This window comes from Echeneis naucrates, chromosome 19, assembly GCF_900963305.1.
Source record: "Echeneis naucrates chromosome 19, fEcheNa1.1, whole genome shotgun sequence".
Taxonomy (NCBI): Eukaryota; Metazoa; Chordata; class Actinopteri; order Carangiformes; family Echeneidae; genus Echeneis; species Echeneis naucrates.
In genome coordinates, this window is record NC_042529.1 from 10,797,699 (window position 1) to 10,821,818 (window position 24,120).

At 40.6% G+C, this 24,120-nt stretch overlaps 4 protein-coding genes across 8 annotated transcripts; 2 read left to right on the forward strand and 2 right to left on the reverse strand.

Annotated features, from left to right (window-relative positions):
* The first annotated feature begins 699 nt into the window (after window positions 1-699).
* Window positions 700-7,725, forward strand: LOC115060269 (WD repeat domain phosphoinositide-interacting protein 1). Its single transcript, XM_029528147.1, has 12 exons — window positions 700-1,091; window positions 2,125-2,207; window positions 2,760-2,929; window positions 3,030-3,126; window positions 3,826-3,923; window positions 4,054-4,146; window positions 4,219-4,289; window positions 4,538-4,645; window positions 5,095-5,259; window positions 5,355-5,462; window positions 5,636-5,775; window positions 6,077-7,725. The coding sequence occupies exons 1-12, from the start codon at window positions 1,015-1,017 to the stop codon at window positions 6,196-6,198; spliced, it is 1,332 nt and encodes a 443-aa protein (XP_029384007.1). The 5' UTR covers window positions 700-1,014; the 3' UTR covers window positions 6,199-7,725.
* Window positions 4,874-15,424, reverse strand: arsg (arylsulfatase G). Of its 5 annotated transcripts, none has more exons than XM_029528146.1 (11): window positions 13,991-15,399; window positions 13,374-13,609; window positions 12,484-12,600; window positions 12,241-12,373; window positions 12,104-12,106; window positions 10,156-10,370; window positions 9,978-10,058; window positions 9,346-9,454; window positions 8,993-9,113; window positions 8,783-8,873; window positions 4,874-8,470 (listed from the first exon to the last, which is right to left on the reverse strand). In XM_029528146.1, exons 1-11 carry the CDS (start codon window positions 14,215-14,217, stop codon window positions 8,175-8,177), a joined length of 1,629 nt encoding a protein of 542 aa, XP_029384006.1. In that variant the 5' UTR covers window positions 14,218-15,399; the 3' UTR covers window positions 4,874-8,174. The 5 variants fall into 5 exon arrangements, with proteins under 5 accessions (XP_029384006.1, XP_029384005.1, XP_029384003.1 ...); XM_029528145.1 differs by lacking the exon at window positions 12,104-12,106 and having other exon boundaries at window positions 5,982-8,470; window positions 12,241-12,387; window positions 12,486-12,600; window positions 13,991-14,231; window positions 15,380-15,424; XM_029528143.1 differs by lacking the exon at window positions 12,104-12,106 and having other exon boundaries at window positions 5,982-8,470; window positions 12,241-12,387; window positions 12,486-12,600; window positions 13,991-14,231; window positions 15,147-15,399.
* Window positions 14,635-21,106, forward strand: LOC115060266 (monocarboxylate transporter 7-like). The gene is made up of 6 exons (XM_029528141.1): window positions 14,635-15,275; window positions 17,397-17,636; window positions 17,741-17,884; window positions 17,992-18,120; window positions 18,708-19,661; window positions 19,913-21,106. The coding sequence occupies exons 2-6, from the start codon at window positions 17,399-17,401 to the stop codon at window positions 20,215-20,217; spliced, it is 1,770 nt and encodes a 589-aa protein (XP_029384001.1). The 5' UTR covers window positions 14,635-15,275; window positions 17,397-17,398; the 3' UTR covers window positions 20,218-21,106.
* Window positions 20,356-23,997, reverse strand: amz2 (archaelysin family metallopeptidase 2). The gene is given in 6 exon segments (XM_029528394.1): window positions 20,356-21,395; window positions 22,273-22,393; window positions 22,395-22,420; window positions 22,547-22,710; window positions 23,067-23,110; window positions 23,112-23,997. Coding segments are annotated over 6 exon segments (765 nt in total). The 5' UTR covers window positions 23,348-23,997; the 3' UTR covers window positions 20,356-21,221.
* Between the last annotated feature and the right edge of the window lie 123 nt (window positions 23,998-24,120).

Consider the following 24,120-nt stretch of genomic DNA (forward strand, 5'->3'; position numbering starts at 1 on the left):
TGCAGGAAGAAAATTTAAGCAATATGTTAAAAAGATCAGAGAATCTTTTTTTAAACCAACAACAAAATAGTAACCAAATTATTGAAATTATGCAAATTGATGTACGTATAGCTGCAGTTTAACCGTTCTAATCCAGAGAAGTATTTACACCCAGTTGTACTAACTTATATACCAAAAGTCAAAATACTTAATCATCTACCCTAGTCTATTTTCAGATTAATGTGTTGGTGGTATTAAATTGTTCTGGCTAGATAATATATAGCATATGTAAAAGAATTAAGTACCATTAGACATGTTATTGAAAATTAATAGCAAGTGCAGTAAATTTCTAATATAAAGTGACTAAATTGATAAACCCTTTGGAATCCTAATGACTTATTTTGCCAGACAACAACAAAAACATCGCCTTGCTATCACTGTAGGTCGTGGCAGACACAGAGAAAAAGAACAAAAAAAGCAAAAAACAAAGCTTGATACACGTCTTTTATCCAATGAAATCATCAAAACAATTCCTCGTGACAAGACGGAAAATATAATTGGCCAATAACAGCTTTTTCTTCTATATAGGTGGATGTTATTTGATTGACAGCTATATAATCGAATCGTTTGTAGCCTTTGAGCAGTTTGACCAATAGAAATGGCGGAGAGGACGGTGCGACGTGTGAGCATTAGCCAATCGTGAAGCAGCTCACAGTGACGCATCCTCCCATCAGCTGTTTTTGTTTTGCTGTGTGAATATTGGAAGTTAACGCAATAATAACGCTGTGGGTTGACGGACGGGACAGGGGCCGGTAGTGAGCTGTGATTGTCCGTGTTTGGTGCTGCTCAGACTGGACAGTCCTCTCGGTGAGTGATGTGCACCACCCGGGCCAGTCCGACCGGACATACCTCTCACTGAGGAGTGCGAGCGTGGCGCTTGGAGTCGGGAAGAAGAGGAGGGGAAGCGGGGGGGGGGATCGATCCGATCCCGAGGCCTGGGATCTCGGTCGGAAAGAGGAGAGCTCGGCGGCTCGGATGGAGTCCCAAGACGCACCGGACGGCCCGGCAGTCCAGCGAGGCTTCATCTGTGCCTCGTTTAACCAGGACACGACGTAAGCGACCTGCAGGCCGGGCCCCGCATGAACTCAATCTCCTTCATGCACCTGACTGTTGCATAATTATATTCAGTCGCATTTACTCACCGCGAGTTCAGTTTTTAGATTCTTCACAAAAGGGCACGGGAATACACAGCTTCGTGTGCGAGTCCAAGCCTGGTTGTGTCTTATTCAAACTGCCACATCAACTGAGAGTGAAGCAGGCCACAGTGTTCACCCTCCAGGCCTGTTGCACATTTAATAGTAACCAAACTTCTGGCTGTTGTGTAATAAGACACATCTTACAGTGTCCTGAACAAATCTGTGTCCTCTACTCACCTCCTTCTTGATGCATCAGATTCAGAGCATTTATCTTGACTGCTATAAATATACACTGTCCTATATCTGGTGATTATTAAGAGTTTAAACCACAAATTAACAGGCTAGTTCACACACTGACGTTTTCTGTTACCAGACTAACATCTCCTCTGGCTCTGCTTATAAAACTGAAGGAGGTAGCCAAACATACAACTTTGCTGTTTTTTAATCCCTTTGTCACTGTGTTCTTTCCATCTTCAGCTATGATAAGACAAGATAAGCTTCTTTAATGAATAGATTTTATTAGAAGATGTGTAATGGCTGTGTTGTCTGAAGGAGATAAGACTGAGAGGAATCATGTCATGAACCAAATCCCTCCTTGGGTAAAGTAAAGCTTGGACACAACTTAATAACCCCTTTGTGGACAGGCTGGCCTCATGGTATTATTCCAGATACTTGAGTTATCAGCTGTACCTATTAGTATATAATGATCACACTCTTCTACTGGCCCTAATGGAAACAGTCATAAGAGTGGTGACATGTAGCATCCTTTATTTAGATTTCTCCTTCTTGGTGTGAGCAATACTTTATTAGTGATGGTGTATATAAGCATGGGAAATGTGTCAGTAGGAATCTGTTACATAATTAATAAATTGAGGCACAGTGTTGTTAACAGTGGTGGAGGTGGTTAGTTGGATGTTGTTTATTGTTTATGTGTGTGATTTTATTATAGTTCTTTGTCAGTGGGCACCAAGACTGGCTACCGACTCTTCTCAGTCACTGCTGTGGACAAACTGGACTGTATCCATGAGGGAGGTAGGAAGGAAACTGTCCCATAATCTTTTTTCTCATCAGCATTAATGGCATGATGCCACATGGCAAAAAATAAATAAATTAAATTATAGATATTTAGATATATATTGTATCTTCAGAACACCTCATGCACACAGAAAGTGCACTGGGACATACCTGCATCTCCAGCCTGAGATGACTCAATGGTGTGACAAAAGTCTACAGTATTATGTGAGCTGTGGTCAGATTCACCTTGGTCATACAGTAGTACAGACAGACCACCACATGTTTGCTGGGGGTAAACAAAAGGGAGAGCTTTTCTAATACCTGGAGTCAATCAAAGCCAGTTTAAGGACATTGGAGCTCAATAATTTTGTCTTTAGTGTAGCAAAATTAGCAGAATGCACACAGGTAAACTGTTTAAGTGATGGTTGCACCAATATTTAATGACAGAGGAAGATTGAGGGTTAGCTTTTGTAGTATTTGTGTTATGAGCTTACATTTAAGTTTCCAAAGATTTTCAGAGTAGAAGTATCCCAGTAAGTATTTAAGGTCTTCCTCCTGTCCGTCTCCCAGTTGAGTGTCCAGATGTGTACATAGTGGAGCGGCTGTTCTCAAGCAGTCTGGTGGTGGTGGTCAGTCTGTCAATGCCTCGACGGATGAATGTCTACCACTTCAAGAAGGGTACAGAGATTTGTAACTACAGCTACTCCAACAACATCCTGTCCGTCAGGCTGAACAGACAGGTAGCAAACAAAAAGCAGATCCCTCCATACCTGCAATCGTTCTGTTTTGTGCTGTCAAATGTATTTTATCATGCTAATCTCTGTGTCTCTCTCACCTCAGCGGCTAGTGGTGTGCCTGGAGGAATCGGTCTACATCCATAACATCAAAGACATGAAGCTACTCAAGACCCTGCTCAACACACCCACTAACCCCTCAGGTACGCTCAGGCTGTTCTGCAGACACCTACACATGGATGATGCACTCCTATAGACTTAAAGGAGCAGGAACACAATCAGAGAAGAGGTATTGTGTCATTAAGCAGAGTAATGCCAGTTGTAGATCAATATCCATGTATTATAGATTGATAGCCACTGGAAACTACTGGTCACGCCAGACCAACGGAGGCTTTAGCAGCAAATTGTGGAGCTGTTGCTTGATAAGTACTACACATCTGCTGCTGTCTTAGCCGGCTACCAATCATTTGTGGACGGACACCATTACCTCCAGCTTTGTTAGAAAACTATCAAACAACACCTCTAAAAATACATTTGAAAAGAGTTGCAGAAAATTTGGTTAATTTTGAGAAGTGTTTTTTACTGCCTTAACATCACACCTACTCCTCCTCTAGCTTATAGTTCCTCTGTGAATCAACCTCCTCAAAGGAGGATTTGGGGATAAAATCACATGTTTGAAATATAGAAGTTTCTCTGACTTTGATTTGCTGGTTGAAATACACAGTGGGAGCACATGACAGCACATAATGATAGCCTAGATAATACATATCTAGCATTATTATGAAGAAACTAGAAAGATCAATCTAATGGCGTGAGTGTGGAGGGAAAAAAGGAAGACAAGAAATTTGAGGAAGTTTAAAAAAAAAAAAAAGACAGAAGCTGTCCTCCATTCTCCCTCGTAGGTCTCTGCGCTCTCTCTGTCAACCACAGTAACTCTTACCTGGCATACCCTGGCAATGCCACCATCGGAGAGATCACAATCTATGATGCCAACAACCTGGTGAGGTCGCATTATACTTGAACACAGCAACAATGCAAGAATTAAAGCTGTTGTCATGTCATTTGAAAAGCCCAGAGGGAAAAGAAGCCCAGTGTTGATGTTACTAGAAATCACTTGTTTGCCCTTTCAGAGCACTGTGACACTGATTCAAGCCCATGACAGTCCCTTAGCAGCCCTGACTTTTAGTGCTTCTGGCACCAAACTGGCCAGCGCCTCAGAAAAGGTGAGGGCTTGATTCTGTTTTAAGCCTCTCTTGTGTCATGACTTTGCAGTCTAACCATTTCCTGCTTCACAGGGTACTGTCATCAGAGTCTTCAGCATCCCTGAAGGACAGAGAGTGTTTGAATTCCGGCGGGGGATGAAGAGGTCAGTGCTTGTTTTCATAAAGTCAAATAACAAACATAAGAAGCTGTGGATAGACAGCCAATGAGATCCATAATGTCATGATCAGAATTTTACAACACCCTCCATCTAGGCTAAATGTGATCATATTTTTTTTAAACAACTTGCATGTTTTCAAGTAGTACATCAATTATTGAATTTATGCATTTCAATAAAACATATATACTACTTCCTCACTGTTGCTGTATGTTTTTGTTTTTTGTGTGTACCAGATATGTTAGCATCAGTTCATTGTCCTTCAGTGCGGATGCCCAGTTCTTGTGTTCATCCAGCAATACTGAGACAGTCCATATCTTTAAACTTGAGCAGCAGAGCCCCAGGTAAACACTCAACTCTGTTCGTTTCTACTTGATGAATGAAATAAGTAAATAGTTTCCTCCAGATCAAAACATTTTCAGAGTGCTGATAATGCTCAGCAATTATGTGCTTTTGCAGGCACTTTTATTCAGGTAGAAATACGTTTCCATCAAAGAGGATTTAAAAAAAAAAAAATCCTTTTGAAAAATAACATCAGATTATTCCCTTTGCATATGTTTTATTTTCCCCAAAGCATCTTAAAATGACATGTGATCACTGTTAAAAGCATCCATTGTCTTTTTTAAACCTTTCATGGTTTGAATTCATGAAATGACTAGCACCCTCTGCTGTACTTTTGATGTAAAGCAGTCTTTTGGAAAATGTGCAACCAAGTTCCTCACTATCTACAGCAAATATCAGCTGGACAGAAAACAAAGCTCCACTAATGATTCTTAATGTTGTTTCCTTCCAGCCCAGAGGAAGAATCTCCTACATGGTCAGCATATGTGGGTAAAATGTTCACGGCAGCCAGCACTTATTTGCCTGCTCAGGTGTCGGACATGATGCATCAGGATAGAGCCTTCGCAACTGTACGACTCAACATGTTTGGCCTAAAGAACATCTGCGCCCTGGCTACGTAAGATGCAGACAGACAGACAGACAGACAGAGAGGACAGGAATGTTTGTTAGGAAGTAGTTTCATTCACGTCTTCCGCGTGTTCTATTCATCAGGATTCAGAAGCTCCCTCGCCTGCTGGTGGCATCATCAGACGGTTACCTCTACATCTATAATGTGGATCCACAGGATGGAGGGGAGTGTGTCCTCGTCCAAAAACATAGGTGTGTGTGTATTAAATGTCAGTAGCATCCATGAAGAACCATTGAAATGGTACAGTGATGGTTTGAAGGTGGCCAAATACTGAATACAACTACATAGTATTCAGTTTAAACTTGTGTTATCACAGTGAGTTGGTTGTTGTAATGTTAAGTCCCAGCCTGCTCTGCTCCTGCAGACTGTTTGATTCCAACGAGGAAGAGGTGGAACAGAACGAAGACAAGAAACCAGACGATGCCTCTCCCCAACTACCTGGCCAATCATATGCTGCCACTGTGGCACTCCCTTCAACCCCACCCTCCTCCACCACTCTCATGGGTAGGCTACATTATCATTTCCAGGTTTCAACACTAGAATCATGAAATGACACTTCATCATCCCTTAAACTTGACTGTAAACTATTTTTCAAGTACTTGGACTAGTTACATCCCATGCAAGTGCAAATTATACAGAAATATATTATATTATAAAGGTGCCACCTTCTAGCAAAGAATTACATCAACATGAACACTAAATGAACTAAATCTGTAAAAAAAAAAAAAAAAAAAAAAAAAAGACAATCATCTGATGTCAGAATAACTTAGTAAGGATGTCTTTTCCTTCCCACTCATTTTGTCAGGATACTCTGAGGACGGTGGAACCCAGAAGGGCGATGTCATCCCAGAGCATGAATTTGCAGAGGGCCCTGTCTGTTTGGATGATGAGAATGAGTTTCCACCAGTTGGCAACCAGAATAACTGACCAAACATCCCACAAACTCTCTTGTCCCTGCATAACAATTAGACTCACTTGTTTCAAGCAGGGAGGATGGACAAAAACATTGCTGATATGTTTAGACTTTGGGGCACCCCACCTTCCCACATGTACCCCTGCTGGCCTCGGGTCAAATTGAGTGCTACATCTTGGTGTTTCTGTGTTTTGTCTCCCTGTCACTTTTTGTAATAAGGAAGAAAGACACAAAAACTAAGTGGGAGGCCCACTTATCATTCAAAACATATTCAGAACATTTAGCATTACGCTTGGACATGTTCAAAGCCTGACTGAAGATTCTCACTCAATGCCCATATTCCACCATAAAATATGTTAATACTTTTCTAAATGATGAATTGACAGCACAATGACATTATTGTTGCATAAGATTATCATGGCAGTAACCAGATAAGCATAATCCTAACCCCACTGTAGAGGAACTACATGCCAGATTCACAAATACGCTCTAAAAAAGAGACACTAAGATGTCACCTGAGAGGCAATTGGTTATTATTTGTGTTATTGTGTACTATTTTTTTTACTTTTATGCCTTTATTTTGCCAGCAGTATATGGCAGGGAGGATGGCGGGAAGTGGGGAGAGATACAGTAGGAATGACCGCAGCATAGGTCTTTGGGTCGAACCCGGGCACCATGCTAATCACTTGACCACCCGCATTGCCACCTGGGAGGCAATTTTAGTAACTTCTTACAAGCCAAATGCAATACAATAAACTGATAAGTAGGTTTTTTTTTTTATATTTAACTACATGTCCTCTCCGCTGTCACTGACAAATCTCTGGAAAAATTATCTGAATATCTCTCATCAGGGCATTTTCGTTGATCAGGCCCCTGGAACTGGGAGCTTATCAATGGGCATTACATGTGTCACACTTGTAGAGAGAAGAGCAGTAGGTAAGTTGAGAAAGGAATAGGCATAAGTGTGATGCATTGTGTTAAATCATGATTCATGCAGTGAGTAGTATTTGACTTACGAATGCAGCCACAACGCTAATCATGGTAGCAATACATGAGGACTGAAAACCTAGAGTCACTTAGGAGCCCAATAATTTACCTGGAGGAGTATACTCTGTGGGAGGTGCAGTCAGCAGCTTAACTTGAAAAGCTTGATGATGAGCTGTATGTGACAAAGTTTTGACATGAGGCTGAATATGTTAACATGTAGGTAATAGTCATTTTTACTTTGATGTATGGAATTTTCTTTTGCAAAAAACATTTCAAGTATTACACATCAACGCATAGGCTTACCATGCGTAATTATATTTTTACTTTGTGTATAATGTGTGTATATATATATGACATATATGTCATATATATATATATATATATATATGATCTATATATATATATATGACATTTATATATAGTACTGTTGTAATAAGGAACATGGTAATGCCATCTGAGTTGCCAAAAGGTGGCACTGTTAGGACACCCTCTCGCTGCATTGAGCTGTTCAGTACTGGACATTTACCACAGAGACTCATTAAAGTGATTCAACCTCTGCATCCCCTGTCTGCTTTTAATTTAAAAATGTTTTAAATCCTGCTTTAAATCTCAAATGTTAAGGATATCAGCAAAACTATAGATCTGTACCCTGAAACTGAAGTTATTTAACGGTGTTTGTGTGTTCTTTTGTTAATTACCATCCCAACATATTGATCTATAGATTGTTTTATGGTTAAATGGATCCTTTTGTCCTTGAGTGATTGACCTCACTCTGACCTGCTTTCAGCCACCTGACTTATGACTGGCTAAAGTTCGGCCTCCTGTTTATCTTTGCTCTCTTGGCTTGTTTGCACATCTCCTGTTGCATCTGGTCATTGCACCTCCCCAAACATATTCTGCAAACAAACAGCTGAGCGCATCCAAAGGAGATATTTGTCTCCACATCTATTTGCTTCCATTTGTGTGCATCTGGTTTGCTCTCAGATGGGAGTCTTTCTGTGTGTCAGTTCCCATCCAGTTGGCCCTGCAGGTTGCAGCGGCAAGCGGCTTGTCTTGCGTTGCAGCAGGGTGCTGCTGATTCGTCTGTGCTGTAGTCTGCTGTGGACACAGAATTGTCTGTGGCAATGTCCCACAAGAGCTCCTCCCTCCTCCGGGCGATCCTCTTAGCTACCGCCTGGTATTCAGGGGTCCTGACCTCCAGGGGTGTTTCCTCAGCCTGGTCATGCTCCAGGTCAAATATCAATGGCGGGTCATGGAGCAGCTGCCTACCTGTTGCACCACCACATGACTCAGCTGCACCTGCAAAGGAACAGGGATGTGTGCCATTTGTTTCGCATTTCAATTTTGGATTTGTGATAAACAGTACTATGAACTCTATCTCATACCACCAATGAATCAAATCTTAAATTCAGCTCATACTGCCTTTCGAGTCAGAGAAAGCTTAGAGACTAAGTCTGCACGATGAAAACAGACAAGCTATAGGACCAACATGTTGATGTGACAATGTTATGTATACCATTCAGCTTGGTGGCTTAACAAGCTGTAATATGGGACTTGAAATACAGCAGGAATGGTTTAAGCACTGTGAACTCAACTGTCTTTGCACCATACCTGTGATGTAGTAAGCTTTGTATTTCCCTGTTCGAACTGTCTGCAAGTCACCAAACACACCCGCAGCTCCACTGTTGGGATGAAACAGAAACTGTAGAGAAAGAAGAGAAGAAAGGTCTGCAACAGTACCCTAATGCAACCCTACTGACAACACAGGGAAAACGATTCTTGTTGTGTAAAGTAAGAATGATAACAAAAACTAGTTGGTACCTCATGACCAATTTGTTCACCATGCAGGAGGACCTTTGAGGCATCAATGCCATCATAACGTCTATCTGAGGGAGGTGTTACTCCTGCCAATGAAAGGAGAGTTGTGAAGATATCCATCCCACTGCAGGAGAGAACATAAAGAGAAGAAGAGTGGAGTGTTTGCATAAAGCGTTTGGTCGGGTATTCTTTTTTTATTCAGTGTTTGCTTTGTTAAGCTTCTGGTATTTAGGATAACTTCATCTTCCTGCCTATGAACAGACAACATGTCTCAGTCTCCAGGAGTGGACAGATTATATAAAAATATGATCAATGCATAAATAGGATGTATGAAAGTGTTGGTAAAATGGCAGTACCTGAGCAGAGCAGGGTTAGTGGTGTTTGGAGGGATCCTTCCAGGCCAGTAGGCCACTGTTGGCACCCGGTGACCTCCTTCCCAGGTGGTCCGCTTAGCTGAGCCTCCACCTAACGCACAATATCCATTTAGGAATATGAGGAGTCACAGCTTGCAACTCAACACGTTATATCTCTTGTAAACTATGAACAGTTACCAAAACACAGGAAACCACCAGCAGACTGATTTAAGGCTTATAGTCATGCTCTTCTTCCTCCATTGTCAGCGCTGTATATCTAAGCTTTTCCCTCAACTCCAAAGAATACACATCACATTGTGTTTCTAACAACAACATAAGGACTAACCGTACCTATGACTGTTTCCTGCAAAGTTTTGATTGGATGCCACAAACTTCTCAGCATACCAGCAATTCCCCTTTCTCACCTAGAGTCTTACCACTTATTCATGAAATCCCATCCAGCCTGCTAGATCCAGTACCATAACTGCATTGTCTTTACTCAGATTGCCGGTTGCCGGGCCCACTCAGTTGTCAAGCCACCAATAGGAACCCCCTCTGATTAAATCATCATCCTTAACCTATCGTTTCAAATTGAGGAACATGCCAAGAAGTTTTCAATGTTATACATGTGATACCTCTGCTGGTCTGCCACTTTCCCAAGAAAGGTCCAACACTTCCTGCGTACTGGCACTTCTGTTCCCAAGGACCGTTGTCCCCTACAGAGAATGCACACACATAAGACAGTGATCAGGGCCTTTCTATGACGTTTACACTGGGCATTTCAAGAGACATAGCTCATCAAAATGGTCTCACCAGTGAACCAAATGAGAGTGTTTTTTTCATCTATGTCATCAGAGGCCATTTTTATTGCACCAACTAAGCTATCCATCTCTCTCAGACTGGCGCTGTACACTCTGCCGTCACTTGGGTGGTGAGTAGTGGCTGGGACATCTGGGGGCAACGTGGGGGCCAAGGGAACATGCATGTGAGCCAGTGCTATGTAAAGCAGATATGGCTGTTGGCGCGCCCTGAAAAGACAATTAATGAAACATGTTAAAGTTTGTGGTTTCCTATAAACTAATGCTACTTTGAATTGCTATTTTCTAATACGCAGATCTGTCTATCCATCCAACCATTATTTACACTGCTCATCTGTGCAGGGCTGCTGGGGCCAAAAAGGATGAGTGTGTGGGATGTACTGGTGGTGACTGACCACCACAACTGAACACCCCTGTTCTCATCCCTCCCTTTCCAAGTGTGTAAGAGCAGCTACAGTGGCCTTCTTGTAATATAAAAACACAGAAGTCCCTCACTGGAGCCAATGTTTGGTTTGTCCCTAAAACATAGCTGACTTTGTAAAAGAGGATCAACTTCCTCTGTAGGTATAAAGAACTCATTCTGAGCAGTTATGACACCCAAGGGTTCTTACTTTAAAATGATCAAACACTGATTAAAACATAATTCTAAATATTGCATTGTATAACTTCCAAAAGAGTCCCCATATATACTGCATAAAGCTACTCACTGGCCCTTTAAAGGAAGTTTCATTTTTCTTTGTAAAAACGTAGACTCTCAGAGCAAACAGCATTACTCACTGCAAATAACTTCCCTGAATGAAAGCCTTGACAGACGCTAATCACTGCTGCACTGCTTCACGTGACCCTGTGCTATAGCATGAAGGCTTGTTGCCTTTGACACAGAGCTGAAAACAGCAGGGTTCACTGCGCTTGCCCAGCCTCTCCAACAAAAACACACACAGACTAAAGCACGACACCGCCGGCAGACTCCTCTCCTCAAAAGTTCCTATTTTATTGATGGTGCAAACATAAGATTGTAATAACAATCCTGTGAGAAGACTGACTCCAACAGCTTCAGCCTGATATGCAGTAGCTCCCAACGATGAGCAATAGCAGTATACTATTTCCCCAAACACCATTAAACACCCAATGCAGGAATGTCATCATGGAGACTTGACTGACATTATTTCTTATCATAAACATAAGGACACAGATTGGAGGTCCATGCATCTGAAAAGCAGTGAACCACAGGTGGGTACCAAAGTTAGAGTCTGCTGCTGATTTACCTCATGTTCCCTCAAACGATCCGCAGCACGAGTGTGTCTGTAGATAATATTCTCACGAGACTTTGCTCAGAACAGCTGAACACTGGCAAAAACAAGTAGATTCCTAATAGTGTGAAACTATTCAGACTGAAAATATAGGTCTGATAACCTTTATTATTATGGTGCGCAGGGTAATGGAGTATTGGATTTTGGCATGGAGGTTATTAACCCTGACTTTTTCTTGCAATTTGACAGCATCAAAAATAAATTTGCTTTGGTCATGCTATAATCAGGTTACCAGTCTTTCACAACACCAGACATAGCAAACAAGAGTTCACTGCTTAATACTGAACTGAAACACCACACAGTGTGTTAAAGCGTCTGATTTTTCCTGATTAACAAACGTGTTTTTCTACCTCAGGAATCTCTTCCTGAGAACTGAGAGCACATTCATTCACGTTGTACATTATATTTCATATTATTCATATTTTGAAAGGAGTCTAACCCTAACCCTGACCCAGAATTCATTGTTCCACAATCCAGATTAATTAATAGAACAGATTAATAGCCCAACAGCTTTGTCCTCCTGAATTTCTTGAATTCAGACATCTATTTTAAATCTGATTGTGTGCTCTGTTTTGTTTGTTTGTTTTTTTTTAAGCCAAAGCCAAAGCCTGTCAGTAAAACTGAGCTCTGGACACACTGTGCCTGTGGTGGGCGTGATATAAAAAAAATAATGTTAAATTTAAATGAGTCATGTTTGTATCATCAAACACAACAGCAAATGACTTAGAAATTGTTTTCGTACTTCAGATCTCTTAGCAGCTATATTGTACCTTGCGTTACGTATAATCCTGGTTGCAGTTGCTTTGTATTGCTCTGTTAGTGTCCACAGGTTGAGTGGCTGCTCCACAATACTGCTGTTTTCAATCAAAGGAAGGCCAATTTTGGAATAACAGCCTTCATGTGCTTTCTTCTTCAACCTTGAACATGAAGACAAAAAAAGCAAAATCAAAACATATTAGTACGTTTGATGATTGTATGTATATAATTGGTGTATTTTTGCGTAAATAAGCCACACCTGAATACTTGAGATCTAGGTGTGTCACAAGGAGGACACTGGGGCAGGTTGTATCCTGACACATCAGTACAGCCCATGTCATTACTGTACGGAATACCTAAGTAGTAGTCAAAGCCTGTCCGGGAGACAAGGAAAATGATACAAACACAATGTTCTGGTGTTAAATATGATAAATTATGTGTGCCGTGATGTGATCTGCCCTCGCTCCTGTTGAGGCTTTGAACTTACAATGTAAGTTCAGTATTTTCTGTTTCCGCTGTAAGCCATTCTAAAAGTTTTGCTTAGGTTCAGTGATTTAAAAATGATGTGTGATGCACTGAGGCTCACTTAGTACCGCTATGACCACAACTCTCTCACAAGACACAGCTGCAGGGAGTTGATTATTGACCCTGCTTTGTCTGTCACCAGCAGTGAGGCCGACGGAGTGGATGTGCATGGAAAAGTCTGGAAAGACTCACTGAAATCCCTGCCCTGAATTGGAAAGATGCCGTGCAACAGACATGTAAGATGAAGAATTGATTCATATCTCATGTCCACCTTCAATTGATGGTGAAATTTAATTATTATTCATCTTATTTGAATCTGTTATTGATTTGTGAATGTGTCTGTAGTGTAATATATTTAACCTACAATATACACCCACATTCTTATTTTCTCTTGACATTTCTATGCACGTTCCCCTTTAGCTTGCACCAGTAGTATTTACCATCTTCATCTGGTTTGCTGAGGTAGATAATTTTATCTCCCAATGCTTTAAGGTTTGTTTACTTGTACTTGAACTGACAGCAGATCTAAGTTCTTTTTTTTTTTTTTACTTGTCCATACCTGCACAGGTCAAGAAATACTCCTGAAATCAATCTGTATCTTTATGCTTTTGCTTGTGGTTACCTCTGTTAGTTGGACCATATGGTCCGTTGTGACCCAGATGCCATTTCCCGATCATGGCGGTGTAATATCCTGCCTCCTGTAGGAGCTGGGGAAAAGTCACTTCAGAGACAGGCAAGCCTGCCACAGAACCCACGGCAAAGTTATGTGTTACCCCGTTTCTTAAGCCGTAGCGGCCTGTCAGGATGGCAGCACGGGATGGAGAGCAGGTAGAGGCTGGGGAATGAAAGTCTGTTAATCTATAAAAAAAAAAAAAACAAGGAAGGAAATAATACAACCTTTTAGACAATGTGACATAGTAAGTAAAACACCCTACTATTTAAATCCATTCAACATTTAGTTATTCCTGTTATTTCTGTGCGGTCTTCAAAACAGATTGAAATACAATAAAAGACAAACTTCATTGCAAACGTAATCATCTTTGATTACCTTGATGCTTTCCCTTAAAAAGCAATGGCATTACAGATTTTAGTCTACAAGACCTGAATTCCACAAATTCCATGACATGGAATTTAGTGCTACATAAATATAAGATAAGATAATACTTCATTGATCCCCATTGGGGAGATTTGAATGCCACAGCAGCACAAGGCAAGAATATCGTGCAGTAAATTATCTACTTAAGTCCTTGCTCGGCCATCAGGTTGAGGTAAGGTGTGCTGTTTGTCTTGTCTTCGGGCTTGTTGATATCCAGGTCGCCCCAACCTATATCATCTGCCAGGATGATGATGAAATTGGGCTTCTTGCTGCTGTTATCTACCCGGGCTCCGTGTTGAGACACCGTGTGGAGCAGCAGTCCACACAGCAGCATCCCAGTCAGAAGAAGAAAGGTGATACTCTCAGCCATTTTGAGGAGAAAACCTGCCAGTTAGAAAATGTAAAAGTATATTAAGTTGAGTAAAGGCCAGTTTGATTCCACATCCCAGTTAGTGTATTTAAAAGGCATAAACTAACCCTAACCCTGAAGCCATTTTAGAAGGTAAAGTCTGTTTCACAAACAGAAAATGTTTCTGTGGAAATGAAGTACACAATCTATACTTTTTAGGCTATGAAAACACAACCCTTATGACAGATTACACTACATGTTCAATGAATGGGGGCAGCATAGTCCACTGAAATGATTTTTTAATTGACAGGAACAAAACAGCATTTTGCTGATGGTAAAACTTAACTTTAATTTAAAATATATTACCTAGAACATTACTCCAAACTAACACAGACAGTATTACGAGAGCAGTATTTAAAAGCAGTATCCCTCCGGAAAAAGAAGGCCATGATCTTGCACAGTTTGAGGTCACGCGAATCTGCTGACTGCTTAACCACAACAGCTGGAGTTTTCTATGCGACAGAGTTTGGATATTTTTCCAAAGCAAGCTTATGACCTACCTTTTCCTCATTTGTCTTTTCATTGAACTCCAATTATTTATTTGTTCACCTAATTTTGACCTTATTTATGGATGTGTCCGATAATCCATTTCAGATTTTAGGTGGCGTTTCCTCGGTGCAAATGTATAAGGACCGAAGAAGAGAGACTACCACACATATTTGCAATAACTCCAGTAATCATTAGCATGAATGGCACAAAGTGTGAGCATGGCGAAGAGATATATTGTGGAATAGTAAACAGATAATAGATAAGAATAATGTGTGTGATTAGTTCAGCCCCTTCCTCCACACACAGCCCGGCAGCTGGGGGGGAGGGGGGCTGAAACTATATCCCTGTCACCCCCCCTCCCTTCAGGAAAAGCAGTCTGCGCCCGGCTTTGTCTCCAACACCTGCTCCAGCACCGGCGTCCGCCCGTGAGACTCAATGAACGGGCGTGTTCGCGGTCGCGAGGAAGGTTCAACTCTCGGCTGACACCGACTGGATTACCGGAGCGTGTGTCGGCCGGACAGGAAGCACAGGTGAGCCGGACCGCCGAAATCTCCGTTTTCACCGCGAAACTGGAGTTTAGGCTCGGTCCAAGCGCCCCTCCGGAGGGACTTCAGGGGCAGCAGACGGCTCTTACCGGAAACATCCGAGCTTTTCGGAGACGTCCGCAGCTCTAGTCGGACCCACGTGGTCGGAACCCAGTTGCGTCAGCCAACACACAACCATCGCATACAATGGGCTTGTGTGTGTGTATATATATATATATATATATATATATATATATATATATATATATATATATATATATATATATATATATACTTACTTACTTTACAATCTGATCATATTTAACATTGTTTCCTTTAATATCAACTTCCGGTTACAGCGTAAAGCAGAAGTTAATTGTTTCCATCGTTACACTGAAGGAAATGGGGTAGTAGTATAATTTAGATCATTGTGAATAATTGATTTAACTTTCATCACTTTGACGTTGTTGTCGCCTAAACAAAAGACGGGTATGTTTAAAAAAAAGTCACTAAATATAAAAAAGAGGGGACTGAGTGACTGTGCCTGGGAAAATAGTGAATCCAGAGAATTAACCTCTCTTTTTCAGTATGTATAAAATGTGGATTCTCATCGGTGTATAATTTCTTCAACAATTTCACGAAGCAGATATAGGCCTGAGCAGGTACCAGGTACTGTGTTTGTATTAATACAGGTATGAGAGATGACATGGTCAGCACAGGAATTTACAGAATGCATATTTATTGGGAGTTAAAGACATTCAGAGCAGTTGTGTTCATGTGAACAGTACAGGAGAGAGGAGTGCAATGTGTGAAGTCACTAGTTAAAATAATGTGTTTATGCGGTGCTTTGCATGCATAGTACAGTTTATGAAAGGCTCCCTCTATTGTGGGTGTGGGTTTCCTCCAAGTACTCCCACCATCCAAAGACATCATGTTTAGGTGTGTGAGTGGATGTTGGCCTCTGTCTGTCTCAGTGTGTTGGCCCTGTGATGGACTGGTGACCCCGTCCTCACCCAGTGTGAGCTGGGATTGGCTCCAGAACCCCCCAGCCACCCGTAAACGCAAAAATGGTCTAAGATGGACGTATGGAAGTATATTAGATGACATGTTTCTAAATCTGGACAACAGTGCACCATAGATTTTAGACAGATTTTAAAACTGTACACAAAACCACAGTGATTTTGAATGAATATAAAAAATGGAACCTATCTGATTATTGTGTGTATTATGTGCATGTATTCCTAACTTTACTTCACTTTCATTGTATCAGACTGAATAGCTGCTTGACTAACACCATACTTAGTGTAATCAGTTATGCAGAAGAAGTGTAGTCACAAACAGGATAGCATGTGTTGTCCTGCTTGCAGAGAAGACCCTCGAAGCAACTGCTGTAGTTATCAAATCCTCCGTCATGCAGAGCGGCTGAACTTCATCTGTTAGTTTTTCCTCCTTACCAACTTTGGTTACAATTCTGACGATGTTTGTGCATTAAACGGTAACCTGGTCAGGATGCAAAGACCCACTTTAGTGAGAGGCCACGGGAGGGATGTAGGAGGGCAGCTGAAACCAGCTCAGCATGTACTACTCTTGGTTTAGGATTGGGGGAGCCAGCAGTAGTTAAGAGCAGTTCAAAAACTTGGGGTGCTGAGTGTGTTGAATTTTTTTTTTTTTTTCCTTCCCACAGCTGTTTAACTTGAAGTTAACTTGTGTGCTACAGACTGTTCGGGTCAAAGGCACACAGCTGGTGATGCTGGATATTGTGTGTTGTTCATAGGAGAGAACAATATCGGGAGGAAAATTCCCTTTTATTTATCCCTTTTAAATATCCCGATTATTTTGGCAGATACAAGTCAAAATTTCACGTGGAAAGGTTAATTTCCATTTCGTGTTTGTTGAAAATGTATAGATAATGCTACATTTGAGAGGGAAAAATTAGAAATGCTTCACTGAGTCCTAGTGTTGTGAGGCCACCTGGCTACAGCAGGTTAATCCAGGCCCATGAACAACAACTACTCAACCTTTTTGCGAGTATAGTTTATGTTTTTTTGCTGAAGCCAGCAAACTAATAAATAAATAAACTATTGACTACTTTGCTGAACACTAACATTACCATTTTTCTTTCTACAGTCATGACACTGTGTGGAACCAAAGAAGCCCGTTTCTGGGGGCCCAACGTGTACCCAGAGGCTCCTGATGGTGGCTGGGGTTGGGTGGTGGCAGTGGCCTTCTTTTTGGTTGAGGTTTTCACTTATGGCACCATCAAGAGCTTTGGCATTTTCCTCCAGGATCTGATGGCGGAATATGGAGAGACTAACAGTCGAGTCTCTTGGACTGTTTCCATCTGTGTGTTTGTTATGACTTTCAATGGTGAGAACAGATGAAAAGCGGGAGACGCCTGGCTAAAATAAATTTTGAGAATGACTGTACCATTGTCAACGTTAAACAGCAGTTTGTTCACCATCTGTTCTCAGGCCCTCTTTCCTCTGTGATGACGAGCCGCTTTGGGTTCCAGCTTGTCGTAATGATGGGAGGATTACTTATTTCTTTGGGTACTATTGTCACAGGCTTCACCACCTCCATCAATCAAATGTATATAAGCTATGGATTAGTTGCAGGTATTCCACTATCTTGTTCCCTTTTCTAACTTTTTGAACCATACATAATGTTATCCTTTGAATTTGTTTTCACAACTTGCCCATCTGAATCTTTTACTGCTATTCAGGTATGGGATATTGTCTGACCTTCCTGCCCACTGTGACCATCCTGTCCAAATACTTCACAAATCGACGGTCTTTGGTCACAGCTGTAGCTTCCACGGGAGAGTCGTTGTCCATGTTTGCACTGGCACCAGGTGAGAGTAGGGACTTCTGTGTGCGTACAATTGGAGAAGATAAATGTGAAATTTGGGTATAGGAAAGCTATCTGCTTAGATATGCATTTTCCTCTTGTCAACGATTTCCAAGACCAATTATGAATTCATTTTCCTGGTGTAGCCTAAGCTTTACCGAATATTTCTCAAGGCAGCAGAGTCCATATAAGTGCTCCTGCTGCTGTAAATATTTACTAGCATGTGCCCCATTGGTTTTTGTTTGTGTAATCTTTGATGACCACAACATTGACTACAGCACAGTGCTGGGTTCGAATTTTAGAATTAAATTATATGTGTGTATATATGTGTGATCTATTTTTCATGCTTCACATTTTTTATGTGAACCTGTGGCTTTGAAAAGGTATGACAACAAATTGTTTTTAGTCCTCATTGGGAAGGTTGACAATGAAATAAATATGCAACACTGTTAGCCTTACACTTATGGCACAGTTATATGTACTATTAACATCTCCCAGGACACATCCATTGTTCCTTTTCTATAGCAACCTATAGTTATATAGCTAATGTGGCATGTGCACATTTACTGAATACTGTCTCTTTGACTGTAGCCTTTTCTGCACTGAAGAACCATATTGGCTGGCGACATACCATGATAGTGATTGGAGCGTTGCAAAGCATCATTATCATCTGTGGTGCTCTGCTCCGGCCAGTCATTATACAACCCAAAGCATCCCACAAGACGGGGGCTGACACGCAGTCCCAAAGAGAACTGGAAGTTGTCAGTACAGAGGAGAGTGTGGAGGATATAAGCCCAGAGCACTCTGTGTTACCCAAAAGCCCGCAGGCACCAAATGCCTCTTCCAGTCTGGACAGTGAGCTACCCAGAAGCTCTGTGAGCACTGGAGACTCGGGTATCCAGTCTCTGAAGAACACAAATGGCAGCAGCCCAAAAGAGAAAACTTTGCTCCACAAAGAAGAAAGTTCAGATGCAGAGGAGAAAGAAAACACAGAAACTGAAAAATGGAATAAAGATGAGGAAAATGTGTTGGGTGATGAAAATCTATCTGCAAACAATTCAAAGCTTTTAGACTTCTCCATCCTCAGAGAGTGCAGCTTCATTTTATATTCCCTGTTTGGGCTGTTTGCCACACTTGGCTTCTTTGCCCCTCAACTTTACATAATTGAGCTGAGTGTGAGTCGAGGCGTGGCGCGAGACCGGGCCACCTACATGCTCTCCATCATGGCTGTGGCTGAACTCTTAGGACGATTCTCCATCGGATGGATCCTCACACGTAAGAGGTTAAGGACCAAGAAGCTGCTTGTTCTTCTGGCATGTGTAATCATCATGACTGCAGATCTGGTTGGATTTACTTTGGTTACCGAGTTCTACGGCCTGGCTGTGTGCTGTGCTTTGTATGGCTTCTTTATGGGGACATTAGCATGCACACATATCCCCATGCTGGCTGAGGATGATGTGGTGGGGATAGAAAGGATGTCTTCAGCTGCTGGTGTTTACGTGTTCATACAGAGCTTTGCAGGGCTGGGTGGATCCCCACTTGGAGGTAAGAGTTTTAATCACAAATTAATCATATATAGAGACTTCTATGTAAATACAGGTTGTATCTTCAGATTGCACCAGTATAATTTATGCCATGATTTTGAGAAATATTAAGATTGAGATATGAGTCATAATGTTTTGGTAACGATCAGTTCTAAATTAAATGTAATAAATTCCAACCCCTTTGCTTTGGACAATACCCTATATATAAACTCATTTTGTAAAATTGTTGTGTCCCCTCTCCTCCATCCTCAGGATTGTTGGTGGATGTGACTCAGAATTATGGGTCAGCCTTTTACTCGTGTGCAGCAGGCATGGCACTGAGTGCCTTGTTCCTTGGTTTGGTAAAACCTGCGAAGAGAGGATTACTATGTAGGAAGAGAAACTTGAAACAATTAGAGGAATTACCTGAAAAGATTGCTGACTTGGAGACAAACAGAGAAGAGCATATACAGGACAAACCTGACACACCTCCAGATTATGCTGAGGCAGATGTCAGTTTAGATTGCAACCATGTAAGAGTAACAGAACATGTCAAGGATGTTATACGTTTTGCTTGAGCAGATGACCTAAGATTATCTTAATAAAAGGGTCAGACGGGGGTAAAATGCCATTAAAGGAGTACTGCTACAAGACAGCTGAAGTAACACGAATACAACGAAGAAGAACGTTGTTGTTGTTGTTATTATTATTATTATTGTTATTATTATTATTGTTGTTATTATTGTTGTTATTATTATTATTATTATTATTATAATTATTATACCCTAACCCATGTATTTCATTGGTATGCAAAATAGCTGGAATCTATTGAACTGTTAATAATGGACCAACATTTATGCAGTGTATTGATATTAAGGAATAAAAATGCATCAATGTAACACTAATTACTTATTGATGATCAATACCATAATGATAGCCAGAAATACTGTGAACATGCAAGAAAAACAGTGCCCGGAATCTGCAATACCTGTTACAGAAAATGCAGGAGCTCAGGATTATGTGATTGAAACTTAATTTTTGATCTAAGTGTCACCAAGCTGACAATGTACTGTTATATAAGATGTCAAGCTCAAACTATTTTTGTAATGAAATCATGTTCAATGACAGTAAAGAAATTGAGCGATTTGAAATTGTGAACCTGTGAACCAGTCATGGTTTCTTTTTGTAAACTTTTACCTCAAGGAAACTGCTCTGCTGTTTTTCAATGCAAAATATGAGCGAAGAGATATGTTTTTACAGTTATTGCTATTCATAATATGAAGTGAAACAGTGTTCTAAGGGAAGTTAATTAACTGGAGCAAGTATTTAGAAGAATGGAGCAAAAGTTCACAAGGATATTCTACCTTTTTACATAAAAATATTTTTTTTACATGTACCACAATATAGAATAATATAAATCCTTTTTTGTCTTGTATACCATATTTCACCTAATAAATCTTAATATACACTTAATGGTGTCAACATGTAGAGCCTCTCTATGTCACTGTGGGTAGCAAATGTAAGACAACACAAAAGGAGTGTTTCCTGTGGCCCCTCTGAAATTAAACATGTAAGTTATATACTATAGAAACGCCAACTCAGAATATAGTATAGATGTGTCCAGACACCCACAGAGCCAAACTTTGGATGAAAAAAGGGCTTCAGTGGGTTTGAGAAAACAGGGTGCAGACTGAGCAAGGACCCCCTCTGGTCTGGACGTTTGTCTCTGATCCTTCTCCATCCAGTGCAATAAGGCCTAAAAAAATCACAGCCAGCCAGTCAATTCACTCAAAGAATCCAAGAGAACTTGAATGTGTCTTTGCATTTGGTAAAATGATGCTTTGATGATCCTTGAACACAAGTGGCAGAGAAATGTCTTAACTGAGGTAACATGCTTCTAATTTAATCAGATAATTATAATGTATTAAAATGAACTCCTATCTTGTGATTCAGAAAAAAAGGAACTCTGTACGCAAGACTACGTGCAAAATATTTTTCCTGTGTACTGAAGTTGCCATGGTAATAGGTTGCACTAATGTGCTGAACAAAGGGGATTCTCCTAAAATGTTGATATTATAATAAGGGTGAATCTGAAACATGCAATTAAGGTTAAAAGTCAATCTTTTCATTGAGAAAGAGTTAATATTAAATATCTACAAGCCAAGCACGCTAATAATTAAAAGTGTATATTCAGGATTAACTGAACTCAGGCATGTCAGGCAGCGAAGAACATTGTAATGTGGAGCATGATAGATGTTGACAGAAGGGGGGTTGAGGAAAACAGAATTAGTTTGGCATGTGATACTTGGACTAAAGTCTGTGGCCAAGCAACCAAATTCATTTGTACTATTTATGAAGTGTGCATCACAACTGTTTACAATACTCTACATGAGAGTCAGTTAAAGCAGAATCTTCTGCCAAACCTATTCCAATTCATGTTATGATTGCCTCTCTCTTAAGTCCAACACAATTATGTTATTTTCATTGAGAAAGCTGAACAAAACTTCACTGTAAATACTTAGACAACAACAAAAACAAAACAAAACATGGTATTATAATCTTTGGAATCTTGTATAGTTAGAATTTTTTTGTTTTATTTTTAACTTTTTTTTATTTATTTTATTTTTTTTTACCTTTTTACCTGAAACCCGTAGTTTGCGAAGGCAGATGGGACAGAAATCCAGAGGCTGATCAGACTCCTCTAGATGGTTGGAGCCCTGCATGACACAGCTTATCCACTGTCAATGCATTATTCATACGCCCAATCTCATGTGTCATTGTCTGTAAAGAAACGTTTCACATTAGGTCTTCTAAAAACAACCAGAAGAAATGTGATTTAATCACTATTAGTTATTTTCTTCACCAGTACTCCTGGTAAAAACAAGGGGCTGAACCTTGGTAAGAAGCCTGGCATGATCGAAGCAGTAGAGTGCTGGAGATGGGGGGAGTGTAATATCCTTCAAAAACAGAGTAATCCCAATGCTTTGGATGGAACTATTCCTTCAGCCTCCCTGCATATTTGCTGTTGTAGAAGTTGTCATCATACCTGGCAAAGCTAAAAACACCAATTTCTGTGCAGTTTAAAGAGAAAAGGATGAAATGGCAGAAACATCCTGAACATGCATTTTACTTTGGGACCATCTAGTGGTACTACAACCAAATTGCATCATCAAAGATAGTATGTCAATTGTAATTATATTGCTAAGGAACCCTAAAGAAAAGCAAGGTAAAATTAAGTGATGCAACTGGCCACAAAGAGTCCAAACACCACTGTATCACATGCTGTTCATACTTCATCATCAGTATCATTGTAAAGACTAACATGCTGCTGTCAGGAATATGTCTGCTCATGGTCCAATAGTCCACCAACACATCCAATAGACTGAGGAACAGAAGTACTAGTTCCATTAAACACAAACATACACACCTATGATTTGAATATAAATAGTGTTGTGACTTGCACTTCCAGTTAGGGTCCATGTAGAAGCTCTCAAAGTCTTGATGCTCCTCAGGGTGAGCAACAATCCAGTCCGACTCAGAATGAACTGTGATTGGTTGGAAAAGAGATCCTGGCTTCCCAGGATGGAGTCCTTCCTCCGGGAGAGTCCTTTCTTCTTTTGTGTACTGGCTGTACAGTTTAACCAAGTGCTGATGACCTGATACCAAAGCTGTTCTCAGTGTCTCTGGAGAGTGCTCAATGACCTTCATCTGCAGTAAACATATACCCTGTTAACAATCAACATTGATGATGCCAGGGTGAAATTTGCATCATGGCTTTCTTATTCCATATCTTAGTTCGAATCACCATAGCCCAGTATTATAAGCATTTTGACAGTAACAGAATTATTATGTGGTATTATATTTCTTAATAAAAAAAAAAGTATGACAGAGAGAGTGAATACTAGACATGATAACAGAATATGGCACCACTTTCTAACTAGAGTCCATTGACAGTTTATATGCTATAATCAGAGATTATTGTATGATTTATTGATGCCTTAATATATTAATGTACTACTTGGATTATTCTTCTATTCATTTGCGAAACCTTGCGAATGTAAAATCCGACCTCTCAATCATAACAAAGTTACATTTCCTGTTCAAGGAGGATCTTTGACAACAATTAAACCATCTCTTAAAAATACATTTCTATTAATCAATAAATTCCATTGCAACGACGGCGTATGAAGCCAGAGGATCATTCATGCGTACAGAATAAAAGTAGACAGATGGTAAAAACCTAGCTGGGCAGATAGTGAAGAATTAGAGCTAATGCTGCATGAAACTACATGTTAAGTTTCTGACATCCGGTTCCTATACAACATGTCGCCTTCCTTGCAGTAGAAAAGACTGTCCTCCTCACTCTTATGGAGAATAAACGATTCTTGCTGAAGAGAAGAAATTAAAGCTACTGACAGAAGTGAAAGTGGTCACTTCGTCAACGTGTTGTCAACACCGGAAGCCGAGTCCGCTCTGACGTC